The 19370-nt window shown below is 59.1% G+C and overlaps 1 protein-coding gene across 1 annotated transcript; it reads left to right on the plus strand.

The window, feature by feature from the left end:
* Positions 1 to 8293: 8293 nt before the first annotated feature.
* LOC101683274 (uterocalin) lies at positions 8294 to 13271 on the plus strand. The gene is made up of 6 exons (XM_004756977.3): positions 8294 to 8541; positions 9174 to 9307; positions 10110 to 10183; positions 10357 to 10470; positions 11200 to 11295; positions 11997 to 13271. The coding sequence occupies exons 1-6, from the start codon at positions 8431 to 8433 to the stop codon at positions 12020 to 12022; spliced, it is 555 nt and encodes a 184-aa protein (XP_004757034.1). The 5' UTR covers positions 8294 to 8430; the 3' UTR covers positions 12023 to 13271.
* Positions 13272 to 19370: the final 6099 nt, after the last annotated feature.

Consider the following 19370-nt stretch of genomic DNA (forward strand, 5'->3'; position numbering starts at 1 on the left):
TCCAGAAACAGGAGGGTGATTGCGACCAGGAAGCCTGGGCACGAGCTCCACGTGCCGATGCCCTGACCTGCCCTGGGCTGGGACGAAATAGAGGGGTCCCCAGTCAGTGGGTCCCAGGACAGCAGTCAAAGGTGGGAAGGAGACCTGTTTCCACACATTCAGCGTCCCTGATGTAGGGTACCGAGAGACGCAGGGCCTCTTAAATACCAAGAACAACTGAGGGACACCTGGGTGGCTCAGTGGGTTAAGCCTCTGCCTTCGCCTCAGGTCATAGTCTCAGGGTTCTGGGATCGAGCCCCGCATCGGGCTCTCTGCTCAGCGGGGAGCCTGCTTCCCTTCCTCTCTCTGCCTGCCTCTCTGCTTGTTTGTGATCTCTGTCAAATAAATAAATAAAATCTTTAAAAAGGAACAACTTAGATACAATATATACACCTATTTTTATTTGTGTAAAATTAGATACATGTGTTATAGATACACTTCTGGAAAAACACTAATCACCATTTGAGCTAAAAGGAAAACTTTAACAATTAATTTAAAATATATATATTTTTTAAATTTTTGAACGGAGGCATAGACGAGCCGCGATGGAATATCAGCCTCAGGGGTCCGGCCCAGCGGCCTCGAGAACCGAGTACCCAGCACAGCGCTCCACCCTGGAAGCTGGCGCGGTGGTCGTGTCGGCACGTCTGACGGTGCCCCCCGCGCGGCACGTCTCGTCCGCACGGCTCCTCCTGCCATAGCTAGAGGCCGTACCCCTCCTCCCCTCCCCCGGGTTGGCCCCCACGCTGGCAACCACCAGTGCGTTCTCTGTATTTGTGAGTCTGTGTTTTTGTTCGTGATTTATTTTTCCATGTGTTTCTCAGATTCCACATTCACGTGCGATCAAATAGTGTTTCTTCTCCTCTGTCCTGCTCAGCATCCTCTGGGTCAGCGCGTGTCGTCACAAACGGCGAGACTCCGTCTGCGTTCGGGACGGGCAGGGCTCCGTGCTGTCTGCGTACCGCGTCTCCCTCACCCGCTCATGCCCAGCAGGATGCAGGCTGCCGCCCGTCTCGGCTCCTGCGAACGTGGTGCCGTGACTCGGAGAACAGGCGCGCACCGGGCACCGGCGGGAGGGGCCGAGGGAGAGAGAGACCCAAGCAGGCTCCGCGCTGAGTGTGGGGCCCAATGCCGGGCTTGACCTCACGACCCTGAGATCATGACCCGAGCCGCCCAGGGTCCCCTATTTTTTTAATTTTTTAAAGAACAGCTACAGAAAATAAAGAGCAGCCCCAGACATCAGCCGGCTGCGATCAGGCGACTCCTGGCTCATCCGGTCGTCCGGGCGTGTAGACATAGACGGGAACTTGCTGCACTGGCCTACGGCCAACCCAGAGGAGGAGGACCCAGGAGAAGGGAGAGAAGGATGTCCCTCCCCTCTGGGGATAAAGACCCAAACCTCTAAATAATTTATTAGCAGGTTGACTCTAACAATGAATTCAACACATCATGATTCAACCCAGAGAGTCAAGGACATTTCCGTGTTAGGAAACATCAAAACTTCAATAGCTAGGAGACCGGTGAAATGCTCATACAGGCAGTTGGTTTTTTTTTTTTTTTTTAATTTTATTTATTTGACAGAGAGATCACAAGTAGGCAGAGAGACAGGCAGAGGTGGAGAGAGAAGCAGGCTCCCTGCCGAGCAAGGAGCCCAATGCGGGGTTCGATCCCAGGACCCTGGGATCATGACCGGAGCCAAAGGCAGAGGCTTTAACCCGCTGAGCCACCCAGGCACCCCCATATAAGCAGCTTTAACTTAGTTTTTAGAATATGTTCCAAAAGCGTCATATCCCTTTCATGAGGCAAACTTTGCACATACCGAAGGTGTCGTCCAACATCAGCTGGTTGATGCTGCGTCACCAAACAGCCTTAAGATCTCAGGGTCTTAAAACGTCCAATTTATGTCGTGATTCGTGATTATTGCGACTTCCTCCACAGATTACAGGGCACACTGGACCTCACGGTCATGCAGGAATCTAGATGATCGAACAGGCACCCCAGGAGGTCCCCAGTCACCATACCAGAGGGAAAACCTAGACACGGAGAGGGCGCAGGCCGTCCGCTCCGGGCTCCGTCCTGAGAGGCGCGCCAACACCGTTCCCCGCTTCTGGGCCGACGCCGTCACTCAGCTAGAAGGAAGCGGAATGAAATACAGTCCTACCTAGGCCTGGAAAGGAGCTCCCTTAAACCGATCATTAAAAACAAAAACAAAACAACAACCAAAACACACAACCAGCGAACGTCATTCTTAGTCGTAAGAAACTGCTTGCTTTCCCCGGGAGACTGACGGCCCAGCGTAGTCCTGCTGAGCCTCGGGCCGACGTTCTCGGCGCAGAGAGATCAGGAGAAGAAAGGAAAGGCGTGGGCACTGGGAAGGGGACGCCCAGCGTGACGGAGCCGGCACGAGACAGAAGACACCGATTATTAACTCGGGAACGGAAGTGGGATCTCGCCACGGCCCCTGCCAGCGTCAAAGGACAAGAAGCGAAGGTCACGACCGCCTCTACACACCCGTGCGACGCTTTAGATGAAACGGGCCAACTCCTCGGAAACTACAGGCTGCCACAACTAATCCCGCAGGAACCAGACGATCTGAATAGCCCTCCACTTGCCAGAAAATCGAATTCCTGATTTTAAAACTCCACACAAAGACTTTTTCCGGCCCAGATGACTTCACGGGAGAATCGCAGCACATCTTCGAAGAATCGGTCTGAATGCCGCACAGCCTCCTGCAGAACATGAAAGAGAAAAGAGCATTTCCTTATTTGCTTTATGAAGCTAATACTGCGTGGGTGCCAAAACCACACGAAGAGCTTTTTTTTAAAAAAGGAGAAAAGTGTAGGCTAATGTTTCTCATCAATACGGAAGCAACAATCCTTAACAAAATATTAACAAATAGAATTCGGCAACATATGAAAATAATTATACACCGGGGGCGCCTGGGTGGCTCAGTGGGTTAAAGCCTCTGCCTTCGGCTCAGGTCATGATCCCAGGGTCCTGGGATCGAGTCCCACATCGGGCTCCTTGCTCAACGGGAGCCTGCTTCTCGGTCTGCCTCTGCCTTCCACTCTGTCTGCCTGTGCTCACTCTGACAAATAAATAAATAAAATCTTTTAAAAATTTTTAAAAAAAATAATTACACGCCGTGACAAGGTGGGATGTACACCAGGGATGCGGGGGCCATTCAGCACTTGAAAACCAGTCAGTGTAACACGTCGTGTTACTAGGATCCCAAAGAATCACATGAGCATCGCAGTCAATGTAGAAAAAGCCTTTGACAAAATTCAGCATCTACTTGTGATTTTTTCAAAAATCCTCAGACAATGGGAATAGAGGGGCTCCCTCAACTTGATAAAGGCATCTGCAAACACCGTAGGATTGACACCGCACTCGGGGCGCCCGGATGGCTCCATCGGGTGAGCACCCAACGCCTGGTTTCCGCTCGGGCTCCGCTCTCGGGGTCGTGGGATCGAGCCCCGAGTGTCCGGCTCTGCCCTCAACGGGAAGCCTGCTGAGATCCTCTCTCCCTGTCCCCCCTCTGCCCCTCCCACTCGTATGCTCTCTCTCTCTCTCTCTCTCAAATAAATGATTACATCTTAAAGAAAACAAGAGAATTAACGCTGTCCCTCGTGGGGCACGAGGAATGCCGTCATCCACGATGGACGGACGGTGAGCGACGGAGAAGGCGGTGAGGACGCCCGTCCCCCCGACCCACTGATCACGGTGCAGGAGCTGCCAACCAGGGCAACAGGGCACGCAAAGGTAATAAAAGGCACACAAACCTGAAAGGAAGAAAGAAAAGTACCCGTGTTTGCAGAGGACATGATGATCCAGGTGGGACGTCCTCGGGAATCTAGAGAAACAAACAGAAGGAAACTCCTGGAAGTGCCGAGCTCATCGAGGTTTCAGATCAGATAAACCCAGAAAACCGATGACGTTTCTGCATCCTAGTGAGGACGTGTGGACACTGACATTCAAGATGCCAGTGTTAGTCACCCCCAAGATGGTGGAAGACTGGGGTGCAAAGCTCGTGAAACACGCGCAGGGTCCGCACGCCGGGGGAATGCGCCGTTGCTGAGGGAAATCAAGGCTCTTCTCAATAAACAGGCCTACGGCGCTCGCGAGCGGAGGCTCGGCGGAGAGAAAGACGTCCGTCCGTTCGCGCGGTTCCTACCGAAACCCCAGCAGGGCTTTTTGTAGACATACGTGAGATTTTTCTAAGTTTATATGGAAGCACGAAGGTATTAGAATAGCGAACGTAATTCTGAAAAAAATAATTAAATCGGAGGAATCGGCCTATTAAATTTCACATCTTACTATACAGCCCGAGGAATCAGGACTGCGGTGTTTGTAGGGGCAAAGACACACCAGTCAGTGGGACGGGGTGAAGAGCCCAGAAACGGACCCACACACACCCGACTGGCATGCAGTTCCCGGGAGTGGGGTGTCCCCCAAACCGTGCCCAACCCTCCCTAATGTGCGTACAAGCCCGGACAAGGCTCCCGGCACACAGCGGCCTCCGCTTCCCTCGTCCTCCACGGGTCCTTCCTAGGAAGGAGCCTCGTTTCTCCAAACCACAGCCCGGCCCTGCTCGGCTCGCTGGCTCCTGGCTCCCGTCCACTTCCCACCTAATTACCAAAACTTCTCCGAAGAAATCCCGCGGCTGAGCCGCCTGGCCTGGGTTGGGTGGGGAGCCCGGACGGCAGAGCCCCACTCCGCTCCAGGACACCGGTCCCCACGCCCTGACGTGGGGCTTTCCGTGGCTCGTGCCTATCTCTAGAAGGTAGAAGTCTGTTCCGTGCCTTGGGCGCTACACATTCTGAACAGCCTGGGCCAGGGGCGGCCTCGGAGCCGGGCGCAGCCTTGGTGGTCACAAGCGAGCAAGAAGCTCTCCTGTCCTCACCTGACACCCTAACTATGGAGCCGGCGGCAGGACAAGAAGCGGTTGGCGGGTCCCCCCCAGCGTGGAGCGCTGCAATCCCCAGGGAGGCCGCTGGGTGGCACCCGAGCCCCCCCCGAAAAACACCGGCCCAACCGGCAACACAGAAATGCCGGGGGACATTTGCCCCAGAGGCTCACAGTCCCGCTCCTGCCCGTCTCCCTCTTCACTCAGGCCAGGCCCAGCCCCTCCTGGAGAGCCATTTAGGACGTCCACAAGTGGGTCTTGCTAGAGTGCTTTGGTGACGTCCACGTCATGGGCTGGACCTCGGGTCTGCTAGGACGTGTGAGCCAGAGCCTTCTGAGCTCCCCTCTGACGTGGCCGTGACTGTCCCAGGCCCCCCGAGGCCAGGCGTGAAGTGACCAGCGTGTGCGAGCTGCCAGGTGGAGCCCGGGCCCACGTCCCTGGCATCCTGCCCAGCGCACCGGCCCTCTCCCCCAGGCCCGCCCCAAGTCAGACGCTAGACCCCTCCCGGGGCAGAGGGAGGCCCGGAAGAGCCGTGGGCTGTCATCTGAAGTCCCACCCTGGATGCCCGCGGAGACACCTCCTTGGTGAAGGTGCTGGTGACCTCTCGGAGGCCCGGAGCTGCTCTCACTGTGTCTGGGGTGATGGGGGACCCCGGAAAGGCCGGGCGGGACAGCACCCCAGCCCCGGGCGCGGGTGGGCATGATGACGGTAAGAGCAGCTCGCCTATCCCGCCTATCCATGGGGACAGCTCTCAGTCCCGGGGCTCCCGGCGTAGGAGGGGGGCGCAGGACAGAGCTCGGTCAAGGCAGGGTCCAGGACGCAGAGCGCACAGCAGACACTCTGGTGCTGACCTCTGATGTCCATGGCTTGTACACCGGGGCAGAGGGGCCAGGGGAGATGGCAGGAGGGAGGGGAAAGATTCGGGAGCACCAGGACGAAAACCCCTACCCCAGGCTCCGCTCCAGCCCCCAAACACATTGCGCCCACCCCCCCGCCATGCCGCTCCCGCTGCCCAGCAGAAGTCTTTTCATTTCCAGCGTGTGTACATTTTTTAACGTTTGTGGGAAAGGATCTGAGGCGTGGGAGCCGCTGTCCGGGACGTTCCCGACACCCCCCGCCCCCACCCCCGCACCGCCCGGAGCAGTTTCCACAACTCCACATCCGGGCACTGCCGGCCCCGGCTCTCTCTGGCCTCGGCCCTCCTGGCTGACTGGCTGCCCCGCGGCTGGGGGGCTGGTCTCCCGCATGGTCTCCAGGCCCCCTCCCCGCCAGCCCCGCCTCCGCGAGGAGGTGTGACCCCGATGGCCTCGCGGCCCTGGAATCTTGCCAGAACATCACCACCAGCTGCCGTCCCACTGATGAAATCCACACTCTACACGTGACCCAGGAGCTCCCGTGCCCTGGCCTTGGCGACCTCCGGGAGCACCCTCACCTCCCCCGCACCCCCACATTCCCACGGCCCTCAGACCCTGGGCTCCCTCCGTCGGCCGTCCCCCAGGTCCCCCACGTGCCTCAGGGCTCTCGCACATGCCCTTCCACCCTCTAGAGCACTGTTCCCTCCTCCCCTCACCCAGCCTCACCCCAACACACAGCTTAGCGGTCACCCCTTCCAAGTGGTGGGCACCGGGTGACCCTGTCAGTCGGGCGTCCACGCGTGGAGCACCCGGGCAGGCTACACGTTCCGGAAGGCTCTGTCGACCTGTCACCACCTCCCGGTGCCTGCAGGTGCCTGGCAGGAGGCGGGGCCCGCTCTGGGAGAGAGCATGGTCTGCCGCCGTGCCACGCTCCTCCCGTCAGGGCTTCTGGACCGTACCCCGTCCCTCCTTCCGAGGGACACAGTCCCCGCTCGGCAGACCCCCCACCTCTGGTGTCTGGGCTCAGGGGTAAAGTCTGCCTTCAGCCCCACCGTGGCTCCGTTGGCCCAGCTCTGGTCTCCAGGCCCCGGGGTCCGGCTCTGCCTGGGGCCGGGCCCACTGTGGACCTCACAGAGTCGCCCCAGCCCCCCATCACAGCACAGGAACAGCGGTCCACAGCTCTCCCGTGTGACTGCGAGGTCCTCTCCACCCTGCGAGCCCCAAAGCAAGTCAGCGCCACCTGGGCATGGGGACCAGGAGCCAGGTCCAAGGACGGAAGCAGGACGCTCCCACCCAAACGTCCTGTCTGACCTCAAAGCCCTGGAACACTGCAGCCTGAGCCTCCTGTCCCCTCCCCCAGGTGGGGGCAGCAGCCACCTGCTCAGCCCAGCCATGTCCTCAGAGACGCCAGGGCTGACCAGCCCCCCAGCTTTCCTGCCGCTCCTGGGTGTTCCTCGCAGCCCCCAGGGGATTTGGGGCGCCCGTCTGGGCGGCTGCAGCGGACAGGATAGGATCCCGCAGCCCCGCCTGGGTGAACCCAGCGTGACCGGTTCTCACTCCTGGTGTGACCCAGATAGCTGGGCTCCAGTGGACACGGCTCATGGGAAAGTGGAAAGTCAGAGAATTCGACACCGTAGCCTAGACTCATGGGGGCCCCCAGACCCCCTCCGGGAACCGCGCAGGAGGGCGGCCGAGGAGCCGCGTCCGGAGCCCGGTGACCCCGCGGCTTCACGGACGCTCGGAGCACCGGCCCGGATCCAGGGTGCTCGGCCACCTCAGCAGGCCACGGGTATGGAGGCCGGGGGGACCAGCGGGAGGACGCAGGGAAGGGGCGGGCTCCCAGGAGAGGGGACAGACAGAGGAGATCACCTGAAGACCCCTGACATGGGAGCCAAGTGTCCCGGTCACATGGAAGGGAGGGTTCCCTCTGGGCTGGTTCCTCAGACCCTCCAAGGTGCAATCCCAGGGACATTGTCTTGTCCCCCCATGTCCACCTCTGGAGTGTCCTGACCTCCCTGTCCCCCTCCCCCATGGCCGTCCTGCCCTCTGTGCCCCTTCCCAAGCTGTAAAGCTGCAAATAGGCTCTGCCTCTGCTCCAGGCTCTCGTCTGCACGCTGGCCATGCAGCTCGGAGGGCCCCGGGAGAGGGTGGTGGGCCAGCGGCTGCTGGAGTCCGGTTTGAGTGGCTGTGAGGGGAGAGGCTGTGGGCAATATGAACCAGCCCCATGGGGCCCGGGGTTCAAGCCAGCGAGCTGGGCGCCACCCCGAGTCTGCGCGCCTCCCCCCTTCCCTCCCCGCTCGCCTCCCAGGACCTCGGAAGGAGCACGGATGCCCCCAGAGGAGCGCCTGTCGGGAGGAGGAGCTGAGCTCCCGCCGGTGAGGGGACGCCCAGGACAGCCAGCAATGTGGCCAGACTGCCCCGACGGCACCCGCCGTCCAGGCCCAATGACCTGGGCCCCGCCCCCTCCCTCAGAGCCCAGGTGGGTGTCGGGGAGGCCGCATCCTCCCGTGGGAATAATTCTGAGTGTTCAGGGAGCCTGGCAGGGACGGTCTTCTGACAAGTGACCTCTGGAGGACGCCCAAGAAGAAAGGACCCGGCTGCCGAGCCTTCTCTCCCTCGGGCTCTGTGGTCATGGCCCCGCAGAGGGGGCCACTGCTGCTGCTGGCCCTCAGCCTGGGCCTGGCCGGTGCCCAGAAGACCCTAGATGACGTGCCGGTACAGCCCGGGTTTAATGCCCACGAGGTAACAGAGCCGGGTCAGGGCCCAGGCACAGTCCTGGGACGAGGAGGCAGGTGCCCCTGGGGGCTTGGCACGGCAGCGCGGCAGCCTCCGGGAGCGGGACCCGGGGAGAGAGGCCGGCCGAGAGGCGAGGGGCGGCCTGGGCCCAGGCACAGGCTCGCAGAGGGACAGCTGCTTCTCGCGGAGTCTGCCCAGCCCAGACAGGAATGGAGGGTCCTCGCACTCCCGCTCGGCCCTGGGGGCAAAGAGGGGCCCAGGGTCCCCCTGCCTGCCTGTCCCATCTGCCCAACACCCAGCACTGTGGCGAGCGTGGCTGGAGCCAGGCCAGCACTCGGTGTGGTTCCGGGGCGTCTCTCTCACCTCCCCAGACCCGGCCAGGGCGTCTGGAACCCAGCAGGGGACAGCGCTACGAGCAGACACGGGAGGAGCTGAGGGAAGCGGGGCAGGGAGAGGCAAGAAGGGACAGAGGGCAGCCTCCCAGAGGAGGCCATTTCCGAAGGACCAGCTGTCCTCCCCCCCAGCACACCCTGCTGGCCCTTGAGCTCCCCGGGCCGCGCTCAGCTCTGGGGTGCTGGGGCCTGAGAGTGGGGACTCGGGCCAGGGAGTGTCCAGCCCCCGCACCTTGCACCCCACAGGTCGAGGGACGCTGGCTGACTGTCCAGCTGGCTGCCAGCCGGGCCCACCTGGTCTCCCCAGACGACCCCCTGAGGCTCGGCCTCCATTCCATTTGGACACGGGGCGAGGATGTGGAGTTCGTCTTGTTCTGGACGTAAGCATGGCCTCTGCAGCCCCTCGAAGAGTGAGCCCGCCCGGAGGCCTCCCAAGGGACGGTGACCAGTGGGGAGGACCAGAGGGACATAAGGCACTAAGTTGCAGGCTTGAGACACCCCCCCCCAAGAGGTGTAAAGCTAACTTCAGAAGCCCCAGAGCCTTACGACGAGGGGCCAGGGACAGACCCGTACACGCCTGGTCCCTCCCGCCGTGGAAACCACAGAAGCCGGGGCAGCGCTGGGTTTCACACTGGTCAGGTGATGGGGAGCATCCACGGTGATGACACGCTGTGCTGCTGTCAGCCATACCTAGACATGTCCTGCGCCCAGGGCCTTGAGAACCCCAAGTCAGAGCCACAGCCTTGCTGGTGCTCGGCCACAGACACCACCCCAAGGGCCATGCGCTCCCAGGGTCCGCGGGCACCCGCCCACACCCCAACCACCCCAGCGGAGACACTGAAGACCCCGGGGCGGGAGGCCAAAGAGGAGGGGCCTATGTGTGGAGCCCAGTGACTAGGGACAGCCAGGACCTGGTCCCCACCCATGGACCTGGAGCTCCAAGCCAAGGACAGACTGGGTCCCATTCCTTCCAGGAGCTTTGGCTCCATTCCAGCAACAAGGAACTCGCTGGTTCCTCCCTCCTGCCCCCTAGCCCTGTGCCCCAGCTGGATGACCTCTGGAGCCCAGGGAGCCGAGAAACTCCGGCAGACACCTGGGACCTCAGCCAGGGCACCTCTGATGTCCCCAGGGGCTGGGAGACAGGAAGAGATCTTGACCACCATATGCCCCTCTTTTCCCCAGGGGAGAGGGGGTGTGCCAAGGAGTGAACATCACCGTCCACCCAACCGGGCTCCAAGGCCGGTACCAAGGCTCCTGTGAGTAGCCCGCCCTCTGGCCTGGGTGCCGTGCTGGACAGGGACGCTCGATGTCCCGAACCAGGGTGGGGGCTGGAGGGAGACAGACTCCCGGGATCCTGCACTGTCCGGGGTCCTGTCGGGGGGGGTAGAGGAGAGAGGCTTCACCTGCCGCCGGTGGGGGTCGCCCACAGTGGTAGGAGGCACCAGCATGCACGTCTGCTTCGTGAGCGCGGACTACAGTAGTCTCATTCTTTACATCCGCCTCGAGGACGCCGGCGAGGTCACCAGCCTGTGGGCTCTTCTGGGTAGGTGGCGGCTCTCTGGATGCCGGCCGGGGCCTCTGCCCAACACCTGGGCTTAGGGGGATGGGGGCTCCGGGGGTGCTGCCTCCACCAGGGACCCTGTGGGTGCTTCCCCCGGGGGGCCTGTCCCTCAGGTGGGGCAGCCCTGCACCTGCCCGCTCGCTCCCTCTGGAGTTCACTCAGATCCGCCCGCGGTGCGCACGTGTGGGAGTGTACGTACATGTGTGTCTGCGTGTGCATGTGCGTGCACGCGCACATGTGTGTCCCGGGAGCGGGGACACTGTTAGAACAGAAAGCGCCCCCGGTCTTGACCAGGGAGCTAGTCAAGGATCCTAAAGGCCCTGAGTCCCGTGAGGCCCAGAAAGTGGAAGAGGCACGTGGGGCAGACCGGGGTAGGGGGCGTCCCCCGGGAGGTGTGGATGGGCTGGTGGGTGGGGGCGCCTGAGGACTAGATGGAGGCGGCGGGGGGTGTCCCGGGCTGGCCGAGTGGCGCAGGCAGCAGGCTGCCGTGTGAAGGGGCCCCCCACAGGGGCTGGGGCCTGACATGCCCCGGGAAGGAGCGCTGTTCCTACTCCGCCAAGGGCGGACCTGCTCCCGGGGCAGACGAGGACGGAGGGGACCAGGGCTGAGGCCGCAGCCACCAGCCAGTCAGCAGCAGGGCTCGGGCCGGCAAGGGGAGGGGCACTCGGAGAAAAGCCACGGCCTCCGGACTCTGGGCCCCTCTGACTTCAGCCAGAAGAACGCGCGGGGACCCCAAGTGGCGGCAGAAGTTCCTCGAGTACGCGGACAGATTTCACCTGCAGAAAGCCCCCGTCTTCAACCTCGACGGTAAGCACGGCGCTCCGGACACCCCCACCCAACAAGACCAGGCCACCGTGCTGGGGCCCCACCCGCCGGGCCCGGAACCCCTCGGAGCAGTGACAGGCACAAGACCAGAGCAAGCAGAAATATGGGCGGCCTCTCCCGGGCCGCGGCCGGTCAGCCCGGTGCCGGGCGCCTTGCCTGCCAGATGGCACGAAGCCCCTAGAACACAGCGACCTGAGCACAATGTGGATTTAGGGCTCTGGGGTCCGAGGGGCTTGGAAACAAGGCCAAGGCCGCCCAGCAGAGCCCCTCACCCCCACACCCCTTCCCCCTGTGCCGTTCAGTCCATCAACACACGCGTGCCAGGCTGTCCGGGGCGGCAGTGGGGGACGCACGGAGAACAAGGCAGACACGCCCTCCAGCCCTCTCCCGGCTTCCCCGGGGTCACTGCAGGTCCGTCCCTGGTCTGTCAGGGACAAGGGAGCCCGGAGCAGGGCAGCATGGCCGCACCGCAGGGTCAACAATGCCTGGAGGCAAGGGGGGGGCGACCCGAGGGGCAGTGGGGGGTGGAGTCTGGGTGGCCGTGGCAGGACATGGTGGCCCGTGGGTGCTGCGCTGCAGAAGGCAAGCTGCTCCCCAGTGAGGGCTGCCGGCTGCACGCCGGGTTGGTTGGTTTCAAAGGGACAAAACCTTGGGATCCCCATCCTGACCTCTCCCCTCCACAGCCCGGTGCCCCGCAGCTGAAGCCTAGGTCAGGGCCGCCGGAGATGTTCTGCCTGGCCCTCCTGACCCCTGCCCTGGCCTCCCTCCCCTCCCCCTGCCTTGCTTGCCCTGGGGCCTCCCGAACCCCTGGGCTGCCTGAGGCAGCCCCTCCAGCCTGAGCCTGAGCCCAGCCTCCAGCCGTCCCCTTCCTGGCCTCCCCCAGCCGGGCCCAAGGGCATGAGAATGCTGTGAGTGGCCGGGAGGGGCCCCGCAGCCCCCAGGGCTCTGGGCCACCACAAACACAGCACTGCAGTGACGCAGGGGACAACCCCGCTCGGGTCTGGGCTGGGGCTCCTCTGACCTGCTTCCACCTGGGTCCTGCTCTGGGTCAACTCTGGAGAGGTGGGCGGGGCCGGGGAGCCAAGCCTCACGCCCGCCCAGGTCAGAGAGCTCCGAGGACGCCCAGTACCCACCCACGCCCTCCCAGAGAAGAGCCAGGGAGACAGGCCCGGGCACCCGCACGACAGGGGAGCCGAGCCAGCCAGCACCCTTTCCTGAAGGTCAAGGGGGCCACCAGGACAGTGGCTGGACCCAAGCCGTCCCTTCTTCCCGGGTGAGCAGAAGACAACCCAGGGAAGGGCAGGCGCTGGGGAAACTGGGTCAGCGGCCTCCAACACGGGCCGTCTGGAAATGTCAGAGACAGGTATGACCAGATCCTGCCCCAGAACCGCTCCTGCCAAGACAAGACCACGCCCCCCCGAAGGCCACGCCCTCCGAAGGCCACGCCTCCGCAAGGCAGCATCCCCCACGCCCAACCAAGCGCTTGGGGTCAGCACCAGCGCCCCGGAGCCACCCGACCCCCAGCAGACGTCCACCTGCCGCGCTCAGACGCTCCGCGAGACCAGCGGGTGCTCAAAGCACGATGCTTGCCTGCGAACCAGAAAACCCAAATTCCAGACCCAGAATGGCCGCGGTACAATGAGAAAGTAATGCTCATTTAGCCAGAAATCTGCAGACTTTATACAGAGAAAAAATGTTCAAGTCCTTCCTCGGGGACAGTGAGAAAGTGACTTAAGTAAATGGACATGGGGTTTCCTGCATAGTCTTCAATATCATAAATATGTTATAATCCTCAGGGTAACCTGTGCCTCCAAGAAATTCAATCAGTATTTCAGTTGGGCGGGGCGAGGGCCCCTGGGGGCTCCGGCAGTGAAGCGTCTGCCTTCCGCTCGGGTCACGATCTCGAGGTCCTGGGATCAAGCCCCGCATCCGGCTCCCTGCTCAGCCGGGAACCTGCCTCTCCCTCCGCCTCTGCCTGCCTCTCCCCCGTTGTGTGCCCGATCTCTCTCTCTCTCTCAAATAAGTAAATAAATAAAATCTTTAAAAATATATTCCAGTGGGATCTTTACCCAGAACCAAAAACCCAAATCTAGAACCCACACGAAAGAACGGAAGTTTTGACATGTTTAGAGAGGAGCCCCACAGGTACCGTTCCGTTAGGGCGAGCAGGCCCCAACAGCAATCACAACTGTACAGACTCAGCTCGGGGACAGAAGAACGACCAGGGAGTGGAGTCAAGGAATGAACACTAGCAAGCAGAGGCACAGTGCGGTGTACAAATGGCCCATCTTTAAAGACATTGTTTATTCAATAAATAGTGCTGGGAGAAATGGCCAAGAGATTTGGAGGGAAAAAAAAATTCAGTTTAGCTGCCTCACTCTGCATTATCTTAAAATTAATTCCCGGTGACTCTGGCCAAACATAAAACCTTGAAAGTCTGTCTCTAGCTCAGGGATGGGTCCCCACCCGACAGATACAAATATCAGGGGAAAAGATGGTAATTATGCTCTCGATGTCTCAGAAACATCCTCACCAAAATTAAAATCCAAACCGGAAATTAATATTGTCAAGAAGCTTGACAGAGGGCCCACACGACCTCTCGGAAGCTACCCGTCAGAGCTCGCGGAGAGGACCCCAGCGCGCGAGAAGCAAGCAGAGCACAGACACCGACCGTTTGTCCCGTCACGTGTCAGACAGCCGGTCATTATAGCGTAAGGGGAGGTTTGACCTCACAAGGATTCCTAGAAAAAGAGACGCTATTTTACTTATCAGGTTGGCTAAATTGTTTTTTTATAGCTCACTTGGCGCCCGCGGTGTGGGGAAGTGCACTGTTGCTCGGAGCGATGGAAATGGGGGGCTGTTCTGGGGGACCCGGCTTCATGTCCTCTGGACAGACCTGTCCTTGGACCTGGGAATTCTAGACAAGAACACGCTGACCCATCCTCATCCCAAAGAAGCCAGGGAACTCACGGTGCTTTCGGTCTGATCCCATGGTTTTGTTAAAGGTAGAACATTAGAGACCCTTCCAGGATGTCCCCCGGGCTTGCCCAGCAGGTGTCGAGGGGGAAATCTGTGTGTCTGTCTGAGTGAGGCCCTCCTGGCTGTCTCCGGGCCCCACGTGAGGTAGCTCGCACAAAGCCTGTGCCGGCGGGGCTGTGGGTCATGGAATATCCCTTCTGCTTTTCGAGACGTTCATGGATTCTGTTTTCAAGAGCTGCTCTGTGACACGCAAGGATGGAGGTCCCTGAACGTGGCATCAGCAGCCCCAGCCCCGTGGGATCTGCTCATGCCAGATCCTTCACACGTCCTTCAGGAGCCCCGTTGGGACGGACGGTGAGGGACGAGCCCCAACACGATGGGGGGCCCCGGCTCCACCGAGGGGCAAGTCCTGCCCCGCCTTCCTCTCCAGGACGCAACAGCCAGTGTCCCCTGTGGTTTTCCTGTTCTATTTGCCGGCCAGGAGTGCTGTGCCCTTGGGTGGCGGCAACACAGCCCCCCAGAGGGGTGGCTTGAACATCAGAAGGGTGTTCCCTCACCTCCGGGAGGCTGGGGTCCAAGGGGCTGGTGTGGCCGGGCTGCTGGTCACTGCGTGTGTACGCACGTATGCACGCGTCCTGACCTCCCATCCACCAGTCCGCTCGGATCAGGACGCACCCCGGGACCTCACCTGCTGTAATAGCGTCTGCAAAGACCCCATGTCCAGGTAGCCACGTGTGGGGGTGCCAGGGTCAAGGCTTCCACCTCTGACCACACGTGTCACACTGGCCAGCACTGGTTCCTGTCCCACAGAGGATACCTTCAGACCCTCCAGCCCTCATGGGGACTCTCGAAGCCCTCCCTGCCCGAAACAGACGGCCACTGTGCTCTCCTCTGCGGCAGCCTGTCGCCTCGCATGGAGAAGGTTCCCCTCCTGAGCCACCGCGCTGTCCCCGCCCCCCACGCCCCCCTCCTCCTCGCTTTTAGCACTTTGGACTTCCAAAAGCAATGCGGTGAGCGGTCTCCTGTGCCGTGCGGGGCCACGGGCTGCTGCGGGACACAATCCTGATCTCAACAACCACTTCCTTCCCTCACTGCACCCGAGACAGCCTCTGCCGCAGGGCTCAGGGCATACCTTCTTCATGCCAGGATCAAAGAAGGGTCTGCGTTCGGTAGGAACGCCCCAGGCCACCCGGGTCCGTCACATACCGCACAGACGATTCGTGGGGATTCAACACGGCAACGCACGCCCGGGACTGACGCACATGGCGCATTCTGCCCGTGAGCTGAGGGACATTTATTTTTTCCCTCTTTTCTGTGCCCTTTTGTGTGTATCTTTTTCCTGGGCTACCATCTTTCTCCATTACGCCTCCTGCCCCGCCGGCTGCCTACAACATGCAGATTCTGACATCTCTGTGATCAAACGCACATCATCATTTTTATGCTTTATCCCGCGTGGACCAAACTGGACGGTTCACAGCTACAAGGAGAAACATCTCCCGCAGTGGCCTCCGTGTGCACAGCCCGGAAACCAGGAGCACTTTAGGACGCCCTCTGTGCTCGGGAATCCGTGTCCATGTGGTCGGTCAGTGGGGGGAGGAGCTGGCAAGTCAGAGGGCCCTCGGGGAGCACCACACAGCCTGGACCAGCCAAACCTGCACGGGGGCCACAGCGCGTGTCCCGGCGGACTCCGGGGACGGCAGCTTGGCCGGCTGGTGATGACAAAGTACTTGCCTGGGGTCTTCCATAGGTGCTGCTCGGCCCTTTGTCCTTGTCGCAACTGACGTCCTCCAGGTATTCTTTGAGACATTTAAAATCTCCACAGCCGTGCCACCAGGGACAGGGCCACCGTAGTAGTAGTCGCCCTGTCCCGACGGGACACACACCCGGACGCAGCCTCCTCTCATGAGGGAGGTCCCCCGTGTCTCTGATGTGCAACCAGACGTGGAGCGGAGCCACGGACGTGCCCAGGGTCTCCACGCCACAGGCATCTGGGAAGAGCTCTCGGGCCCTCTCGGCCATCACGCTGGAGACAAAGTCCACTGCGACCTGGATACACCGTCCTGTGTGTGCGGCTAAGTTCGTGCGCACGAAGTCCAAGCCGTCTCGCCATGGCCCCCGACGTCGAGGACCTGGAGCATCTGCTGTGGCCCCGGCATACAGAGATCACAAGTAGGCAGAGAGGCAGGCGGGGCGGGGGGGGTGGAGCAGGCTCCCCACTGAGCAGAGAGTCCGATGCGGGGCTCGATCCTAGGACCCTGGGATCATGACCTGAGCAGAAGGCAGAGGCTCAACCCACTGAGCACCCCATCCTATAGTCTTCACACATCATGGGGTGTGAACTGGATTTGCATTTCCCTGATAACTAATGAGGCTCTTTTCATGAGCTGAATAGCCATGTATTTCAAATGGCTCATTTAAGTCTTTGGGCAACAAAAGCAAAAAGAAACCACTGAGACCACATCAAAGTAAAAGCTGTGGCACAACAAAGAAAACCTTCAGCAAGATGAGGAGGTGATCTACCGCGGGAGAAGATATTTACAAACGATGTCAAGATATTTACAAGATATTTAAGATATTTACAAACGATGATATTTACAAACCTGTTACGGGGTTAATATCCAATAAACATACAAAACCTCAACACCAAAGGACAATGCAATTAGAACGTGGACCGATACCCAGAACAGACAATTTCCCAGACATCCAACCAGCCAGCACACGCGTGGAAAGATCCTCAACACCCCCACGGCCCTCATCAGGGAAATGCAGATCAAGACCACGAGATGTCACCTCACACCTGTTCAAGGCGAGTGTCCGCAACAGGAGACAGCAAGTGTCGGCGAGCACGTGGAGAAGCAAGAACACTCGTGCCCTGTGGCGGGAAGGCAAACCGGGGCGGCCGCCGTGGAAGGCAGCATGGACGTTCCTCAACATTTGAAAATGGAAATTTGAGGGCGCCTGGGTGGCTCAGTGGTTAAGCCACTGCCTTCGGCTCGGGTCATGATCTCGGGGTCCTGGGATCGAGTCCCGCATCGGGCTCTCTGCTCAGCAGGGAGCCTGCTTCCTCCTCTCTCTCTGCCTGCTTGTGATCTCTCTCTGTCAAATAAATAAATAAAATCTTTAAAAAAAAATGGAAATTTGAAAATGGAAGTAATTCCACTTCTGGGGATTTACCTGAAGAACATGAAAACATAAATTCCAAAAGATACATGCCCTGTCATATTTATTGCAGCATTGTGTACAACAGCCAAGACACGGAAACGAGCCAAGTGTACTGATGGACAGACACATAAGAGGAGGTGTAGACACACGGTGGATTATCACTCAGCCATACAAGAGAATGAGACCTTGCCAGTCACGACAACCCACATGACCCTACAGGGTATTATACTAAGTGAAACAAGTCAGTCAGAGAAAGACAAATACCATAGGATTTCACTTATTTGTGGAATCGAAGAAAACAATTAAACAAACAAACAAAAAAACACTCATAGATACAGAGAACAAACTGGTGGGTGCTGGGTGGCGGGGGTGCAAACTAGGTGAAGGGGTGAAGAGACACAAACCTTCCGTTATAAAATCAGTAAGTCCCAGCATGAGAAGTAAGGTCCAGGGATTATAGTCAATAATATTACATTGTACACTGACAGGTGGTGACCACATTCATCATAGTTAGCATTTTGTAAAGTGTAGGAATACTGATTCTCTGTGCTGCATACCGGAAACAAATACAACATAATATCATGTCAACTGTGCTTCAGTTAAAGAGTTTTTGTCCCACGCCCATCTTCCCCGGGGCAGTCTATTGACTGACTGCTTTTCTCCACTCCTCTCCCGGGCAGAGGCCAAACTGCCCTATTTCTTCCCATGTTTGAATGTGAAGGGTTGAAAAATGGGTCATTTCAATAAAGGAGAAACTCTATAAATCAGATCCTTTCTGAGCGGAGATTTCCGTGACCATAAAGGACAAAGAATACAGACTTTATCAAAATAGTTCGGAAGCAATTAAACCAAAGAACATGATGTCAAACAGCAGAAACACAGCCTGGGGAGGAGCGCGGAAGGGAGGGAGGAGGAGGACCCGGCTCAAGGCCGCGGCCGAGCTGGACCGAGGCACCCAGCCCAGGGCAGGGGAACATCCCAGGAGCTCACTTCCCTTGATCTTGAGCAAATGCCCCCGAGAGTGGTACAAGCCTTTGGTTAGTTTCCAGAGTTCTGACAAAGTCAACTGTAACAATTTGGGTCAGTTTCCTCATTGGTTTTAGGAAGGATAAACCTGGGGGAGTTAGTATTTCATCACTTTTGGTGACATAACTCTGCTCTTGTGCTCATTCTGCTGGAGAATCAACCATCATAAAGCACGAACTTTGGGAACTGACATCAGGTACCAGCTTTGGAAAACCTCTAGCACCATCCCCTGGGCTGCACAGTCCAGCGTCCCGCCCTCCCCAGGGCCTCCACCTCCACCCTCATGAGGCTCCCGCACACACATGCTGGGTGACATGTGTAGGAATGGTTCCAGCAAAGCACAGAAATGATCCAAGTGCCCACCAGCAGGAAGGCTGACGGATAAGCTCACCTATTTCCACGCTGGACTGTTACAGCTGTCCAAAATGGACGGTGATGTGCAAAATTGGGGGAATCTTTCAGCGTCAAGAGAAAACGTAAGTCCCAAGAGTGCGTACGTGTGATATCCTCTTTGTACAAATTGCAGGGGTCACGGGTAAACGGATGGGAAAGGACAAGAAGCCAGACGCACATCACGGTTGTTGCCGCTTTAAAATCAGCAAGTAAGCAAACCCATAAGTAATACCAGTAGGTTTTGCATGAACGAATGAGGCTAGTGTCGTGAACCGTGGGTATGAGTCATCTCAGAAGCTGAGGTCTACTCAGAATGCATGCCCACGTGAAGAGAACATTTGCAGAAGATCAGATACAAATGAATGATAAAATGTGCTCCAACACGGGAATAATTACAGACTTGCAAGCTGACTTGGGGTATTTTAAACTAGCAGTTGGGCCTAGAATAGATGATTTTCTGATGCCTCCCTTTATCCACTGAACCTAACTACAACGGT

The sequence above is a fragment of the Mustela putorius genome, unplaced genomic scaffold, assembly GCF_011764305.1.
Source record: "Mustela putorius furo isolate JIRA1106 unplaced genomic scaffold, ASM1176430v1.1 tig00000596_pilon_pilon_pilon, whole genome shotgun sequence".
Taxonomy (NCBI): Eukaryota; Metazoa; Chordata; class Mammalia; order Carnivora; family Mustelidae; genus Mustela; species Mustela putorius.

Excerpts from the sequence above, each read along its gene's own strand:
- LOC101683274 (XM_004756977.3), top strand. The coding sequence starts at position 8,431 with ATGGCCCCGCAGAGGGGGCCACTGCTGCTGCTGGCCCTCAGCCTGGGC. Across the intron at positions 10,471-11,199 it reads CAGCCTGTGGGCTCTTCTGG|CCAGAAGAACGCGCGGGGAC; the intron begins GTAGGTGGCGGC and ends CTCTGACTTCAG. Across the intron at positions 11,296-11,996 it reads CCCCGTCTTCAACCTCGACG|CCCGGTGCCCCGCAGCTGAA; the intron begins GTAAGCACGGCG and ends TCCCCTCCACAG.